At 35.2% G+C, this 19184-nt stretch overlaps 1 protein-coding gene across 1 annotated transcript; it reads right to left on the bottom strand.

Annotated features, from left to right (window-relative positions):
* Window positions 1-2869: 2869 nt before the first annotated feature.
* LOC121369100 (protein lifeguard 4-like) lies at window positions 2870-16848 on the bottom strand. Its single transcript, XM_041493952.1, has 8 exons — window positions 16823-16848; window positions 16506-16677; window positions 10229-10337; window positions 8111-8216; window positions 7054-7087; window positions 6303-6420; window positions 5876-5921; window positions 2870-4955 (listed from the first exon to the last, which is right to left on the bottom strand). The coding sequence occupies exons 2-8, from the start codon at window positions 16621-16623 to the stop codon at window positions 4755-4757; spliced, it is 732 nt and encodes a 243-aa protein (XP_041349886.1). The 5' UTR covers window positions 16624-16677; window positions 16823-16848; the 3' UTR covers window positions 2870-4754.
* Between the last annotated feature and the right edge of the window lie 2336 nt (window positions 16849-19184).

Genomic DNA, 19184 nt, shown 5'->3' on the forward strand with positions numbered 1-19184 from the left:
ATCGAAACATTTATACTTCCTGATCTATGAATGCACGGAGAAACTAATGCTGTCCAATTTGACAGAAAAACAACAAACAAAAACAAACCAACAACAAAATTTATTTCTTATTTACCCCATCTTTACATATATTAGTTATTACATACATGTACACACCATTTCCCATGGACAACAAAAGAATAAAACAAAACCCTCGCATAGGATTGATATATAAAACAAATAGAATTATTAAAAGACAACAATATACTGGTTTGCGGCAAGTAATGATATCAAAACGACCTGTAAAGTCAACTCGGCAATAAAGTAATGTAAATGGGGTGAAATATAAGAATGCACATACAAAGGAATTCTGGATGTGACAAAGATCACTCTTCACACTTCATTTGACAGACAGATAACAGATTTGGACCCATTATAACCCAAATATTTCTGTCTGTAAAGCTTTTATTTCATTTTTTATATTTATTTTTTAATGATTTGTCTATTTTATATTTATATCATATGAATGGCGTTTACATGCTCTGTAAAAGCCATTGAACATATGATATACATATAAAAGACAAATCATTAAAAAATAAATGTAAAACATGAAATAAAGCTTTACAGAGACAGGAATATTCAGTCTAGACCCATTACTGTTGGTCAAGAAATGTTTGGTATGTTGTTTTTAGGGTTTGTTTATATCTGCCACTAAACTATATTATGCTAATATCAAAGAGATTTTGTATCCCTTCTTTTTCTTTATAAAACTGACCCGATATTGCATTTTGTGAAGTAGGAAATTCCCCAATCTAATTAAAATTAGCTCCACAATTACATGTGGATCTAACACCAGCCAGCTGGAGCTCATGTCCACCAATCAAAACCTTACTTGCAAAATCCTGGCAGTGATTTAAAACTAACAACACTGCGTAGTCCCTAATGTCCAGGTAACATTTCATCTGTAAATAATAATTTAAATATTGACCAATCACACTTCGCCTTTTATAACGTTATTTGGGAGCATACAAATTCTAAAAATATCGGGCGAGTCTACTTTAGTGGCCGCAGTACAGCGAACCATACCAATACGTACGGGGTGGGTTATTAGTCTTCAATTTTACATTAAAAATTATTTATTTATTTATAAAAAAACCCAAACTAAATCAGTCTTCAGTTTTACATTACAAATTATTTATTTTATAAAATAAAACATGTTTTAAGGCATTCGTAATTCACACGAAACATGTCGTATACCCTCAGGATAATTCGGAATGTTTTCAAATTATTTTTAAATCACTGGCAGGATTCTGCAAGTAAGGTTTTGATTGGTGGACATGAGCTCCAACTGGCTGGTGTTAGATCCACATGTAATTTTGGAGCCAATTTTAATTAGATTCGAAATTCCCCGAATCAAACTCTCCTCCAACCCCCTATTTCATACAATGTTTCCACAACTTTGAAATGAAGAATAACCGACATTGTTTTCAAAATGACCACATTGTAAATATAAAATGTGAAAAGAATTTCACCCAACGCATTAAAAACACAAAAATAGATCAGCACCTGGTATATTCCAATTACATGATATGGTGTACACACTCACACCTGATTAGCTAAATGCTGTAGACCTTAATTTTGGATACTGCAACTTTTAGAAAAAAAGTATTTTTTTTTATTGTTTTAAAGAAGGAAAAAAAAGTATTGTATATTTAAACTATTTTATAGAAAGTATAAGAGTCGCATTTATAAACAATTTGATTTTTAATTATGTACAATAACAATTAAGATATAACATCACATAGTATTGGTGTATTGTTACACAGAAAGTTACCATCACATTAATTTATTCTAACAACTATAGTTACAAAATGCAAATAAAGGGAGATAATAAATACTGCAACAGACGACACCGTGATTGAGATTGTCATTATTACTCATACTGTTTTGTAACACCTTACTACACATATTCTTGTGCACCAGCCTTGATGGTGTAGTGGTTTAAACATGGGATATAATCCTGGAAAGTACTGGATATTAGGTTTGCATCTCGGTACTGGCTCCCACCTATCTTAATGGGGTGTAAGGACACTACACGGACTTCCATCTCACTGACCACTTCCTCCCTGTCCTGGACAGACAGTCCAGGTAGCTGGATATAAGCATGGAAAGAAACAAAGAAAGCCCTTGCTCTGCAATAGTAACATTGGTTGTCAGTATTTGAAAAAATCCCACCTAATCATCGTCACATCAAAAAACCTCTGAAAACTACATTTTGAGGTACTTTCTTGAAGAGTCATAGCTAGAAACAGTTGACTGCAACAATATTTTGGGGGTTTTATCATAAAATGTCGACCATTGAATTTTTCCTCATGATGATGAAAATACCAAAATCATGACATAGGCCATACAAGTAGAAGAAGCAAAGTTCCACTGTTAATAGGTAAAAATATGTATCCATAAGATCGTGTTATTCAGTTTATATTGTGAGAGACCGAATCCAAATTATAATTTTTTCTTATAACCTAACATAAAAAAACTTATTCTTTTTTCTTATAAGCTAACAAAAAAAACAACAACATAATTATATATACAATAGTTGAAATAGTTTAACTTTGCTTTCTTTTATATCACCAACATTTAAGACAAAACCAAAATGCAGTCCAACCAGCACCAGTGCAAAACTCTAGTCTACTAAACAGCCAGCTGTCTTAAAGAAACCATTTTCTTACAGTTCATCAAACAGTACAAACATATATGTATTATGCAATCACCTGTGTTAATATGCAACCCCTGCAATTGGCAATACTGTGGAGTTTTTAATTCTCTACAGCACTTTTTTGCCGTAAGACTATATTCTAGGTGTTTATCAATGGTATCTTTTTTTTTAATTGCAGGGGTTGATATGTCATGTTTAGATATGCCCTTGGTGGTTGCTTAATGCAGAATGTACTGTGGTTCACTTATTTCATATTATATTTTCTTGATAATTTGTTTGTTAATCTGTGTCTATTGGTTAGATTGGCTATATGAAGGATAAAAAAAAAATCAAGAAAATATAATTTGAAACTTCGTATAAGCAGATGACAAGTCTTCATTATGAGGGAGTACTGTTGTTTTATTTATTCCATAACCAATGTTCTTGCAAATATATTTGTTTTGATTTCCAAACAGTTTCCCTTTTCTTCTTACATTGAGCAAAACTGACATTACCGACAAAAACTACTTTTAGTGAGGACTGGTACAGGGTATGACAATACACACACTGAGATCATTTAATACTGGATTAAACAGTGACAATTTGCATCTGAAATAAACTTCAACAATTGTTTTTAAAATTCACAACTGCCGAATGTGGAGACTGCCAGAACTAGCCCTGATCATACTTAGAAAAAGGTAATCTTTCCACATTTTGGATCAAATTCCATCTATATTGTAAACAGTAATAAGTTTTATAAACCCCCCCCAAAAAGAAGAAAGAAAAAAGGTGAAGAAATCTGCAAAAAAGAAGAAAAATTACATCATTATAAAAGGCAAACTTTTCAATGAATCATAAATTTATAAGCAAGGCTGATCCGAGAAGTAGCTACATTCTAATGTTTACACAGATTAGGTAGAGACAAATGAAGGCGATAATAAAATGCTGCATGAACTAAAGACATTTCAATAATTTTACCTCCACATTCATTTCTGGTGTGAATCCTGAATAATGATATTTTATACTACAACGTTACTTAAAAAGTACTTATTTTGTTTTCCAATGAAGCAACTAGTAATTGTCACATATATTCACAACTATATTATAGAAACATTATTTAAATATCGTCCTATATACAGGCATGGGGTATTTTTCTGATCAGAAAGCACATACACACTAGTACTTGAAACATGTTCGTTTTAACAACGTCCCTTAAAACAAAATATTTCTTGTTTTAAATGGAGACATATTCACATAAGTCTTGACATGTATTTGAAATTAACTACCAAGATAGATGTCTTAAAGGGACTAGCCCGAGTTTGCAACCATTGTAAGATGTTTCTGACTAACAGAGCCTTTTGGTGACTAAAATTACATAGTCAATCAGGGCTTCTAGAATTTTATAAAAATTCACTACCATGGGATCAGGGATTTAAAAATGTACTAGCCATGATTAAAAATTCACTAGCCCTATTTGAAATAAATGCAATTTTACAAATAGTAATAATCAGATATGTCACCTAAAGAGGGAGATTGAGCTTAAAAATCCTTAGATCGGGGTTGAAAGAGGGGGCATTATATTCATATTTACAAAATATGTAACTGCAGCATTTGACATGGGTTCTTTTCCATTAGCTGTCGGGCTAGTTATAGTAATTATTTACTAGCCCAACACTGAATATCACTAGCCATGGGAGTAGGGCTACCACAATCTAGAAGCCCTGGTCAATACATGCTCGTGTTTATAATACCAGTGTCTGTATATCCAATGTGTTCGTGGTTATGTGCTAATGTTCGTAGCATTCACTGCTGATGTTCTTTCTACCATATATAATTTTTTTCATATGTATGAAATTATTGGAAGGTAAAATGTGGTCTGGTTTGGCCTACTTCAAACATTAGGATGACAACAAACACTTTGTTTATACAGATACTGATATTCTAAACTGGAAAATATCTTTAATATGAAATTTTAATCATCAAAAAGGATCTGTTGGTCGCAAACATGTTACAATGGCAGGAAACTCAGCATAGTCCCTTTTACACCTATTTAAATTAATCACTTAATGTCGTAATGTTATTTGCGGTCTCCAAGCGCTCTCAAAATGTGCAGGAAGAGGTTGAGAATATCGAGATAAAGGTTGATGGACGCCAAAATGTATTCTTCCGGTGACAGCTTGTGCATCATCATGTGTGTGTCAAAGATGATAAACATGGAGAAGAGGGCGGCACCTCCGATTGCAATCGCCTTGTCCATCAAAACACTGGGGAAAAATAACTGAAATCACAAAATGAAAAAAATATTTCACAGAGAAACATCAAGGGACTTTTGTTGTAATGACACCTCAACACATTTTAACTTACAACCATTTAATGTGTAACATAAATGTATGGTTATTTTTACTTTTGGTTTAGAATGAGAGGATGGAAGGAAATGTTTTATTTAATGATGCAATCAACACATTGTATTTACGGTTATACATGTATGCCGTCGGACATACATGTATGGTCAAGAACCACATAGATACTGAGAGAGGAAATCCGCTGTCGCCACTTCATGGGCTACTCTTTTCGATTAGCACCAAGGGATCTTTTATATGTACCATCCCACTGACAGGATAACACATACTACGGCCTTTGATATACCAGTCGTGGTGCACTGGTTAGAGCGAGAAATTAGACTGAGAGGAAACCTGCTCCCAACTACATGTGTACATCCATATAGGTTACTATAGGTTAATCCTATAATAAAGCAGTAAGGAACCATTTGTATGCACTTTCTAATAAAAATGACAATACATGCACTGGGCTTTTATGTACCAGTTGTAGGGCACTGGTTGGAGCTGGAAAAAAACACAGGGTCAAAGTGACAAATAGAACAATTCATTCTTCTCGATGATTTAATTTACATGGTCATTATCAACTATATTCTACAAGGCTATTCAAATTTAGTGAAAAGCAGGATTGTGTTTGCTTTGAAAAGACTGGTATACCGAAGGCTGTGGTATGTGCTGTACTGTCTGTGGGAAATGTACATATAAAAGATCCCTTGCTGCTAATGAAAAAATGAAGCGGGTTTCCTCTGGAGACCATGTGTAAGATTTATCAAAATGTTTGACATCCACTAAACTATAATGAATAAATCAGTGTACTCTAATGCTGTCTCGTTAAACAAAACAAACTATTAAAGAAAATTACCTGCAACATTCCAGCAAGGATCAAAATCCACAGTAGAGAAAACAGCCTGAAAAAGACAAACAAAATAATTAACACATTAGATGTAAACAAATTAATAAATGCAACATAAATTAAATACCTTCCCCTTTAAATGACCAATGGAGGCTGCAATTGCAAAAATAAATCATGTAGCACATTTCACTCTGTGTAACCCATTTCGATTGCGTAAAAAATTTCTAAAATTGAAAGTGCAAATGAAAAATAGGTTATGCAAAACTAAGACTTGCGTAAGAAATACAGCTGACTGCACAATTTTAAGAGGCCTGCCAATATTTTAAAAAGAATACCTTAAGTACATGTAGGCTTATAATAATCACTTAATAATGATGAAAACAAATGGATGTAAAACAGACCAATGCAAAATTCAAAATAACAACTGAAAACTTACCCAGCACCCCATGAGCTGAAATCGCGTTTACTCTGAAGTGTATAAACCGTCAAGGCCAGTGTCACTCCCAAGGTCAAGACGAACGCTTCAATCACGGCACTCACATTATAAAACGTCACTGTAAAGAAAAAGAACATGAATAAATAGCTGGTATTGTACATATTTCTCTAAGAATAGTCAAAAATAAATTAATATTGTGGATTTCAAATGAAACATTAAAAAACTTAAATAATTGGGTGGATTTTTTAAAGATTATGAGTCAAATTTATAAAGTCTGTTTTTGATTTACATACATGTAACTACATATATTTACAATGCTTAAACACCTGTATTTAAGAAAAAAGGCTTCGTAAATTTTGATCCTATGAATCTAATATAATCATAAAACATTCATTCTATTTATAATACTATTTTAGTTGTGTGGGTTTTGGGTTTTTTTATTTACATATAATCAAATTGTAGTTTATCCTACATTAATTCAAAGATGAATTTTGTCTATAAAATATTGAATTATACAAGTACATTATTACATTTGCCAAACCATATATAAGTACCACTAATAAATATATTCAAGTGATGTGATCAATAATGCAGGGTTCTCATTTTAACTAGTGCCTGATAATAACTACTACTTGACAGCAAGGCTTTAGTTTACCCAGGTTCCAGCACATAACTACTAATTTTCAACATTTTAATGTCCGTATCACCTGCCATAAGCACAGAAGAAACCTTGAATTACTAATTAACTCACCAACAACCCCAACAGAGTATGCTTCCATGAGTGTCTAAAAACAGAGGAAATAAAAACAAATCAACACACATTGGAAACAAAAATCCATTAATATATGTACATGTATGTAAACAAAGCAGGGCTCGAATTTAATGGCGGCCATGTGGCAAATCGCCGCCATGCCCTGAAAAAAAAAAAAAAGCCTCAAAGCCAAACTTGAGGCCTCTAATGTATATATGTACATATGATAATTTTATACAGTGACCAGAGAAGAATATTTTAAAACCTTAGTTATCAGAATCTGCTTCACATGATTTTTGTCTAGATAGGTAACCAATTGTTCAGTTATATGAATTATATTTGCATTCTAAATAAAGTTCTGATGATGCTGAAGTTTGTAACTCTTTATCTTAGAATATAATGGTTCACTATATAACCGATTGGCAGTTTGTGTGAATTTAAAGTTGTGTAACCAACACATGAACTGAATGTTAGTTTATGTGAAATATTGTGCCCTGCAAAACCAGGCTCTCGGTAAATCGGAATTCACTATTGTGGGAAGCGTGGCCTAATAAACATTCGTACAAGGTAGGTTTAACTATGATATAATTTGAAATTTTGTTAGTTATATATTTCATAGCTTGGTTAACATGCACTATTTTTACTATATTGTGGCAGGGCTCATACGGGAAAGAATTTTGTTTAAGTTAATTTTCAGATATGTAGAATACTTAAAAAGTAAAAATTATAGAGACTGAATAAAAATTAGCATTTGATTAATTTGGCAATGGTCAGGAGGAACTATGGGTGAGTGGCTCATTTGACCTCTACTTCATCGTACAATGTGGCTGAAATAACACAAATAACAGTTTTTCCCCTTAAATTTTATGGTCTGCAGGATAAAGATAATAACTAGTTAATGACGCTGGATATCCTGGGAACAGGATAAAGCAGATATCTGACGTCATTGACTAGTTATTCTCTATTCACACCTTAGGCAAGCTGTCTACCACTGAACTATGTCCCACCTCATGATGCCATGTATGTGTTCACACAAGAGCTTAGTGTTGCAACTTACGAAGACTGCAAGGAGAATGTAGTTAGTTGGAGTTTCATTCCGTTTCCACATCAGAGCCAGAAGTACACCAAATGTCCCAAAGAGAGCAGTCATCATCATCCAGCCACTGTAACATATTAAATTCATATCAAAATTGCATGTATTTGTCAGTGTTCCATCTTATTTCAATAAGACAAACTCAGGATGCGAACTTAATAGTGGCACCAACTAAAACTGTAAAAAAAAGGTTTGGATAAAAATTAGCATTTGGCTAAAGGGAGCTCTGGGTGGGTGGGGGTGGGGGTGGGCAGGCATCGAAATAAGTCAAGAACGGTTGTTCAGGTTACCGGTAGGTTACCACATGTTAGAAAAGTCGACGAAAATTTCAACAACGGTAGTTTCGTTTCCGAATTTAAACCAAACAATGCATTCCGGACTTCCGCGTTTCATTTACTGGTAAGGAATTGCATCGATGTGCAATTGCAAGCAGTAATAGTCATTCCGCATTTAAGTTGCGTCCACTAGATGGATTTACTTCCGCATTTCGTACGAAATTGCACCGATGTTCGTGCGCACTTGTGCAATTCAATTCTAACTTTCATATAGTTGTGGTAACCTATAGGTTACCAGGCTATATTTTGTGGTAACCTGTAAATGGGTTACCAGACACAATGCTTATTTCGATGCATGGGTGTGGGGGGGGGGAAGAGTGTGGGTTGGGCAACATATTCCAGTGGAGAGACATACATGAACTGCAGCAGGTCAGGGCCCAATTTCACAAAACATCATAAGCCTAGTTTTGCATGTAAACGTAAATTTATGACTAAACCACAATTCTTATTACTATTATAGTACAATAAATATAGTATGAAGTACACATAAAAAAATATTATTTCATTTTCTTTTGTCCTTAAAATGCTACATCTTCCACAGGGATGTAATTTTCTGCGTGAAATGGATGCCGAACACGTGTAAACGTACAGCTGGTATAACTGCTAGTCGCAGACGTAAACTTACGATGCTTTGTGAAATTGGCTCCAAGGGCTTTAGCGATGGCAGTTTAAAAAAAACTGCTGGGTAAAAATTATTATTGTCCGTTGAAGGGATCAAAATTGTCACAGGTAACAGAGCCTTAAGTCTGAGCCCTAACAAACTGCAATATTATATTAATGCTAGAATTTATTATGTTGTTTACACACACACATTAGGCTTTAAGCTGGATCCCAAAACATTACTAGCAGATTGTCAAATTTGGTCAGAACACCACATAGCGAAAAGTTTATTTTTATTAGCCAAACAGTCAAAATGGCTGTAAATCTACAAAGGGTAGGCAATTTTCGAAAAAGCTTTTTTTGTGAGTTAATTATCAAATACACGTCACGATGTGTCAAATACAAGTTTAATAGAAATTTGGTGAATTAATGAATGGCAGCTGGATCCCTTGTATATACAGATGAAAGTACTGTATTAAACCCAAGGCTCCAACACCGCAACATTATAATATTTCTGGTAAATTAACTAACTATGGAGCATTTAAGAAAGAACAATAAAATTTAAAATGTGGTATCGATATACATGTAGGCTATGAAGTTGAACTATATACTCAGGTTTGCTGGAATATGCAGAAGCCACACATTTCATCAAAAACTGTGAAATCCGAGATAATTCCTTTTTCATGACAAAATCATTTTACTTCATTTTAAATATTAATTAAATATTAGCTTCCTACTTTTAGACATGAAGCCTGCTATTTTGATACAATTACAAAAAACCCCAACAACACACACTGTTATTAATGAAATGTTCTGTATTAAGTCAATGAACCAATGTGGCAATCAACTGACTATCTTTAGCAGTTGTAAATTTCTTTATCAGGCCTCTGAGAATTGAAAATTTGCACAAAACATTTATGGGTTACGCAAAAGAAATTCAGCTAACCCGTTTCGTTTTTACATAACCCATCATGCTCATGTAAATGTCATAAATTCAGTGTGTGAACGAAAAATGGGTTACGCAAAACTATACTTACGCGAGCGACACACGAACGAAACTAACGTTCTCGCAATTTTCAGAGGCCTGTTTATTCAACATTTACTTATAGAGTGCATATAAATGAAAGTAGAAATTTATGTAAATTACCTGTTTTGTACATAATGTTTTATGGGTTCGCTGACAATAAAAAGAGCAGCAACTATTGTGGTAAGCAGAATCTGTGCAGTGAGGATCCCATACACCTTGCGAAGAAACCCTGCAAATAAACAATACACACAAACAATATCATCATTATTCATAATAATTGTTCATACTTTTCAGAGCAATATGGATCAAACACTTTGACATACAGTTCACAACTTAACACTAACCTCAACCAGGTTGCATGTTGACTTTTATCTTTGTGATGTGTACTGAAAATGTACACTTTATTGAATGAATGAATGAATGAATGTTTAACGACACACCAGCATGAAAAATACATCGGCTATTGGTACACACATTCCCTATGGTAATGCGAAAAACAAAGTGATGATCAACATCAATATAAAAATTCAACAGTTAAATAAAACACAGTGTAAAAATACAAATATCACAGATAGATATAATTAAAATTTAGAATAAAACTCAGTGTCACGTAAAAATTGTAAAATAATTTCTGGATGGAATCGAAAGGATTCTACCACAGATCACTGTCCAAATGTACACTTTACTGAATACAGGGATGTCATTAATAGCCGGCACCCGGCGATTTTTCGCCAGCTATCGCCAGGTATCGAACTTCAAATAAACAATGCGTGTCGACTTTTTGTTGATTAATGGCCACCTATAATTTGATTTTCACCTGCTATTTTTATTTTTAATGACATCACTGGAATACAGGTTTAAAGACATATATGTAATACTATGTATTTTATGACCGAAACACAATAATGTTATTTGTTTCAAACACTGGTATCTATAGCATATATATGCATACATGTATACGGTATGTACAGTGTTCTAGCTAGCAATATATGCTCTGCCCCAGTTTTGTGCTGCCCTGCCCTGTTTGTTGCTGCCGCCCTGTCCTACATGTAAGTCACTGCTATACAAAAATAATAAAATCTTGCTTTCCATTCAAAGTGTGTACAGGGATATTACATGTCTGAATTCTCAACTAAGAAACGTTTTGACAATTCAGATGAAAATAGACCATCAAGGTAAACCTCAACATAACAACCGGCCTCAGTGGCATCGTGGTTAAGCCATCGGACATAAGGTTGGCAGGTACAGGGTTCGTAACCTGGTACAGACTCCCACCCAGAGCGACTTTTAACGACTCGGTGGGTAGGTGTAAGGCCACTACACCCTCTTCTCTCTCACTAACCACTAACAATTAACCCACTGTTCTGGACAGACAGCCCAAATAGCTGAGGTGTGTGCCCAGGACAGCGTGCTTGAACCTTAATTGGATATAAGCACGAAAGTAAGTTGAAATGAAATGAATGAATATATACAGGATACATATATACAGGATACATATATATGGGCTTTATGAACCACCTGCTACATACACATACTGGTAATTAGTTAATGGCAACAGCCTGTGCACTAGCAGTCATGATGTTCATGATTACCAGTATTATATATATAAATCAGTTAAATTTGTTATTCAATAACAATCATACCATAATTTATTTACATATACAGTCAAACCTGTCTTAAGCGGTCACACATGGGAGTTGATAAAAATGGCTGCTTAAGACATGTGACTGCTGATTACAGGTTGCCACACAGTCTTTAAAACATTTGTTGTTGTTTCTTGTTTTACCGTCTGTACTGCTAATTAACGGATATGTGCTTCACAGTTGACTATAAATCAACTTTTGATATGTCGCCTCCTGCAGATAAAATGCAACTGGAATGTATTAAATCAACCGTTCTCAACAAGTTTGTTTTCTTTTTCCATTTAATTCCTACTTCATGCGATGTATTGTCACAGTACGTGAATCTACATATGTCAAGTGTAGCCTGCTCAGAAACAATTAGATGCATTCCAGAGCAATACTTTAACTGATACACAGCTGAGATGTCGGGATTGAATATGGGTACTAGTATTCCTGAAGGTGTGAAGATCTGTTATTTGCTGTACCTCTTGCTGTTGTAAAAATATCCCTTTTATATAACAGTAAAAATTTACTGTGGCCGCTTAAACCAGGTATTGTAGTGATTTGGGATCTGATCTAGGTGGCCGTTAGACAGTTGACCACTTATTACAGGTGCATTTACATTACAAATCGTTTGGGAGGAAGAAAGTGGCCACTTAAGGCAGGTGACTGCTGATTACAGGTGGCCGCTAGGACAGGTTTGACTGTATATCTTGAGCACCAAGGGAATAACTACACGTAATAAACTACACACTAATTACAATATGAATATATATATATATATATATATATATATACATACGCACCCACAAATATCAGTACTCAATTTAATTGTGACCATGTGCCACAGTGCCTTGAATATTAAAAACACAGCCTCATAGCCAAACTGGCTGTGCCTTATTTGCATACATGTTAATAACTTGTCATCAAACTCGAATGTTAATTACTCCTGAAAGTTGTTCATACTTATTTATTTTGAGTGGGTGTTGTTGTGCTGTATATAAAGACACTTGTTGAAGTTTGCCTTGTTGCTCTGCCTTCTAGCTGGTCTAAGCCAAATGACCATGCCCTCTATATTGCCAGATCCGAGGTACACACATATATATATAGTAGCATTAAATTACTTTGGGGAATCCACGTCGGAATGCGAGAATGTTTTTTTTTTCTTCCTGTTTTTTTTAATCTTACTAAGTAACCAAATGAATCCTGATTAAATACGGACATACAACTTAATAAACTATTTTAAGAGCAAAACATTTTATCTTTACTGACCACTTGTGAAATAACTGTCAATAAATATATCATAAATATTAAAAGACAATGTAACTATGTCTTGATTACATAGATTACAAAACAAAAATACAAGTTTTATTATGCCATATATGGTAACATGTCACAGAATTGAAATAAACAATGGGCCCTAAAATGTGAATGTTATGAACTGCGATTAATCAACGCATCCTCAGTCGTTGGAAACTCACTACATTTTTCCATTAGCAGCCATGGGATATTTTTTATGCACTTTCAGACAGACTGGACAGTATGTACCATAGGCTGTCAGTGTTTCTGCCAGAAAGAAAATTTTGGGTATGGCACTATGAAATTGAATATAAAATTTACAATGTGTGTGTATGCAGTTGATAGAGGCTATGCGGGGCCTCTTTCAGAAAGAAAAGTGGGTAGGTTTAGGGAAACAATCAGAGAATGGGTCCACTGAGAGACTTTGATCCTCTGACCCATGTGCCTCAGGAGGGCGTTCAACCGACTGAACTCGATTCACACTCCTCATGACTCAATGTCTGGAGAATGACATACATATATACGTGTAACTGGTTAACATATATTCAAAAATGTTACGTCATCCCCTGCAAATGCCATGGAGGTTTTCATTCTCTGTAGCAATTATTTTGCCTTGGACTATATTGGATTCTTTTTTCAAGATAAATAAGTAAATATTAACAAATTGGATGATGATTGCACGAAAAGTGTCAGTACATGGAAAAACAAAATGAACAGTTTGAAGCATAATGCAATTAGGGACATTGACGAAACATGTATATGTGTATCCATGTAGAGTTACAGAGTACACCCTATTGAATTCTTAATTGTATTCATCTGTAGAACTCATTTTTAAAGTGAAATAGAAAGAATTTTTCTCTCAGTTTTTGTAGAGCACTCAACTAAGTGCTTGCGTCAAACGGTATCAGGTTGTTTCGCCCTTATTCCCGATCGCCCCGTGTCGTTTCGCCCCCCATACCGGGTTGTTTCGCACTCATGTTTATGTTTGTGAATGATGAATAAATTTGTTTACGTGATGCAAATCAGATATAGGTTATCAATTTGTAACCTTTTATCAACCATAAGCACCATTTATATGTATATGTTATTATGTGCAATAGTTTAAATAACCCCTCCCCTCACACCATCCCAGTTCCTACGGGCCTGATGTATTTTATATTAATAAGTACAAAGCCTAGCCTACACAATGATATTGTCGATAGGACATATTAGTTATAAAGTGTTTTGGTGTGTGTGTGTGTGTGTGGGGGGGGGGGGGGGACTTTTTTTTGAAAATTTGCGAAATTGGCCTCTGTAATATCCATTGACGTGTCATGTTTACATCTATGCTGATGATGATGATGATGATAACTAGTTTAACGTGCCCATATACCACTAGGGTTTCGAACACGCCCATACCGAGTCCGACCTCCGATAAGATCGGTGGCCTGACTCGGGATGGAGGGGGGGGTTGAAAATGGGCAGAATTTTGAAAATAGCAATTATTAAAAACGTTAATAGAATAAATAAAAAAAGAAAAAGGTTACAAACCAAAAATAAAAAAAGAATTGACTGCTCAGCCGAATATTTATATAATTTGGAGCATTTTAGAAGGACAGTCCAAAATTAAATAAGAGAAAGAAGAGAGGATCGGACTATTTAATAATATTACAAAAAAGAAGTAATTTCGACAAAAAAATTTGAACGCAGATCTAAACGTTTAAAGTCCGATCGATATGTCCACGCGAGTGGCCTCGTTAAGGCCGTTTGGGTGCACAGCTTAAAGGGACGAGATGGGTTGCATCCCGTCAAGAAAAACCCTAGATTGACGTTGAAGGTGTAGTGCTGTGCTGAAATACAGATCTTGAGAAGCCGGATCCGTCTGAACGAGTAGAGTATCAGACTAGGGTATAGTCCAGTCGCCATGGGTTGGTATAGTGGTGCGGACGGGCCCGACTCCGGAGGATACGAGATGGTATCATTATAAAGCAATGTAAAGTCTAGAAAAAGAGTAGTAGGGGCCGACCCCGCTTCCTATTTCTTCTTAGAGTGGGGCGGTCAATCTTCCAGTGCTGGTAGGACAGGCTCGGACATGTAGAGACTAAACGCGAACAACCGTGGCGTTCTGCAGAATGGTCGTCATACGAGTCACGAAAAAACAAGTCAACATAGTCAGACAGAGAAATGACGTGGAGGCGAGGAATCTCACTGAAAAAGAATCCAACCTGGTGGTGCAGACTGTCGAAACGAGAAGCGTTCCAGCGCTCCATCGGTTCCAATGGCCGCATACATCCCAGTAGAAAACTTCATTTCGCTGACAAAAACAACGAAATGAAGGACCCCCAAGTTGAGCACACGAAAGCACGTGCAGTGTGCACAAGCGAAACAAACACGTCTTACTGCGTGGAGCTCCAGACTGGGAATGTCTATGCTGAAGAAGATTTATGATGAAATAATAAAAGGTCCATTTGCTTCAGTTTACATTTAAATACATGCAGTTTTCTGCTGTCTGCCATTTTGGGTTTTTTATGGAATACTCTTCAAGAGGGGTGAAATATTCTAAAATATTAATATAAAATCAATGATCGCTAGTGGTATCTTTAAACAATCAAATAATATTAATAATAATAAAATAATATGACGTCATCACATTTGCATTTATATCATAACATGTTATTACATTCAACGGTTGTTAGATTAAGTCATATACTTTCACCCCTCTTGTAGAATATTCCATAAAAAGTCAAAATGGCAGCCGGCACAAAATTACATGCTTTTTGCCCTATGCGATCTCAGCGAAGTCGATACAGGTGACATGGTTATCATCTAGTATGTGGAATCCATGCCATTGTAATTGTTTTTTCAAGATTTCTGTCTGGACAAAATGTGGGTAAAATCTAACGAAAAATAAAGGTAGGAGCAATTTATTGTAGTTGTCCACATTTTGTTTCGGACTTTACGCTTAAGTCTACAATCTTGTTGCCCGTTAGGTGACTATTACGACAAAATTATGGGTAAAATTATTTTTATATACCAAATTTTGCATACTAAAATCACCCCAATACATAGGGGCGAAAGGACTCATAATGGAGGACGAAACGACTCATTCTAAAGGCGAAATGACTCGGGGCGAATGGGAATAAGGGCGAAACGACTCAGGGTCGAATAGGGAAGGACTTTCCTTTGGCACTGTCACTAACCCTAACCTTAACCCTAACTCTATGATAAGTATTTATAATGTTCTTTAATTTATAGCCTACGCTAGGTGACAGTGCCAAAGGAAAGTCCTACCATCAAATGTTTGACAGCCAATGATGAAATAATCAATGTGCTCTAGTGGTGTCGCTAAACAAAACCAAATTTTAACTTTGATGTGTTACATTTTCTGCACCCTCGCACGACTCCGCGAAGTGTGAAGTGTCAACTTTTTTTAGTCCGTGCTTTTACACTCATATTCACAACAGCTACAGCACTACAATTGATAAACATACACATACCCATGCGTATGTAGACGTGAGCTGTTGCAACATTGGAACCATACATAAAATCATCAACAATGGAGCTCTTTCCTTCCATCTTTGATCCCGAACCGTCCAGCGTCATGGTGGCCGCCATGTTTGTCGATAGACGTCAAAATACACGAATCAGTTGATATTTACAAAACAGGACCTGTCGTGAGAAAAAGTCGATATATTATTACAGTCGAATAACCCAACAATGACTGAAATGTAAATATCAAATGTTACAAACTGGTTATAACCACAAACGTAATGAACATATTGGAAAAATGTTTGCAAACAAAATTGGGACATACCCGATTTAGATCATATTCTAAAAATAACTTCGGTTAAATGTCGTGTTACTCGGAACACCTGCCGAAGATTTTCCGGTTTGATTAGCGGAATTGGCCGATAAGTTCCGAGTGATGTCATGGAATTTTTTTTTAATAAGTTAAAGGTACATAGTCTTCTAAAACAACGTACGATATTTCTTAGTCAAGGGGCCAGAGCCAATGAAAATGAAAACTCTTGTTTATGGATGATGATACATGTATATCACACGATCAATCGAGTGCAGTTGGGTGAAATTTAAGTTTTAACGTAATTACATGATTCATTGACCGGAGCTAATATCAGGTTTGACCTAGATTGAAAACACAAACACTCTTAATTGGTACAAATAGAGGCGAAGCATGGTCCGGACCCTAACTTAAATGTTCTATAATTTGGCTAATGGATGGATGTGTGTGTGTGTGTGTGTGTGTGTGTGTGTGTGTGTGTGTGTGTGTGTGTGTGTGTGTGTGTGTGTGTGTGTGTGTGTGTGTGTGTGTGTGTGTGTGTGTGTGTGTGTGTGTGTGTGTGTGATACATGTGTATAGTTTAGCTTAGTAACTGGTTTAACGTGTCCATATACCACTAGGGTTTCGAACACGCCTATCCCGAGTCCGGCCTCCGATAGGATCGGGGGTCTGACTCGGGACCATGTGTATATGTATATAAAACGAACAAATTAATTTTGTTAAGTTACATCATTTTGTGATACAAAGAGCGACTTTATAACCAAAAATTAGGAAAAGTGGAAATTTAAACATAAAATAAAAAGATGTATGTATGTATGTATATGTATGTATCTATGTATGTGTGTGTGTGTATATATATATATATATATATATATATATATATATATATATATATATATATATATATATATATATATATATATATATATATATATATATATATATATATAATATGTATATATATATATATATATATATATATATATATATATATATATATATATATATATATATATATATATAGAGAGAGAGAGAGAGAGAGAGAGAGAGAGAGAGAGAGAGAGAGAGAGAGAGAGAGAGAGAGAGAGAGAGAGATATATATATATATATATATATATATATATATATATATATATATATATATATATATTTCTCAAAATGTAGTGGGTTTCCAAAAGATACCAAAAGTTTGACATTCAATAGCCGATGAATAATAAATCGATGTTGTCGTTAAATAAAACAAAAATCCTTTCTACCACACATCATGACTTGATACTGAAATATTTAAAGGCTAACTCTCTTTGATTAATGAAACTGTCAATTAAACATTTTCCTTTAAAGTGACATACCCTAGTATTGTTAACAGTACGGCGTATTTCTTACGGTTAGGGTCGTTTTTTATAATTAAAATTAGACGTTACGTATATTTTTTTTATATATAGATAATTATCCATGTCCATATTTCCGAAGTGTTGCTGATCATCCCGGTGTTTCTCATACCACACTGGCGTAGGAAGCAGGCGGGGGGGGGGGGGGGGGGGGGGGGCAAGGGGACATGTGACCCCCACTTTTCAGATATTTTCCTTTATATTTGCTTTATAATAGTGTAAAAATGTGTAAATAAAAAAGTGTGCCCCCCCCCCCCCCACACACACACGTTTTGGCACCTTCCTACGCCAGTGTGTAACCACAATTTGTTTTTTTTTTCGTATTTTTAAAAAAGCACAGAGGTAACGGTTATGGTCTATTTTTAAAGACATTTCCCCGTTGCAACGTTACACACTCTAAAATTTGTTTCACTCTATTGTAACTTTATGCAAATGTATTTGTTTTCGGGTTTGTAGATTAGCCAAACTTAGTGTAACGTTACACGGGTTGAAACTAGTGTCTGCGACTTTAAAGATACAAATCTGGTATATTTTTAATAGTACAATATTTAAGTATTTGGAACACACCATCTTCATGTTTTATCCCACCTTAATTCGCCATTGTTTTCAGTGCGGTCGCTCATCTATGTCATGTACAAAGTTAGCCCCATTATTTCGCCCGAACCCACTCCACTATTCGATATAGAATCCAGGCTATAACTAACGAGGTGGTGGTGTCTTGAAACAGTTATCCCACCACCAAAAACTATGTGCCTTGAAAAAGGTTAAAATGTACCCAAAAGTGTTTAGTTTACCACGCCTTGACTATATTTCTACGTAGATCTGTGCGCGACATTGACACTCCCACTCACCCCTAACACCATCCATAGAAAATGTGGATGTCTCCCCAATCTAATTGATGTCTCCCTCAGTATGGGTATCCTCCCAGTGCAAAATCCTAGCAACGCCATGCAACTTAAGGTTCTGGAACCACACAAACAAATACGCACA

This window comes from Gigantopelta aegis, chromosome 3, assembly GCF_016097555.1.
Source record: "Gigantopelta aegis isolate Gae_Host chromosome 3, Gae_host_genome, whole genome shotgun sequence".
NCBI classification, from domain to species: Eukaryota; Metazoa; Mollusca; class Gastropoda; order Neomphalida; family Peltospiridae; genus Gigantopelta; species Gigantopelta aegis.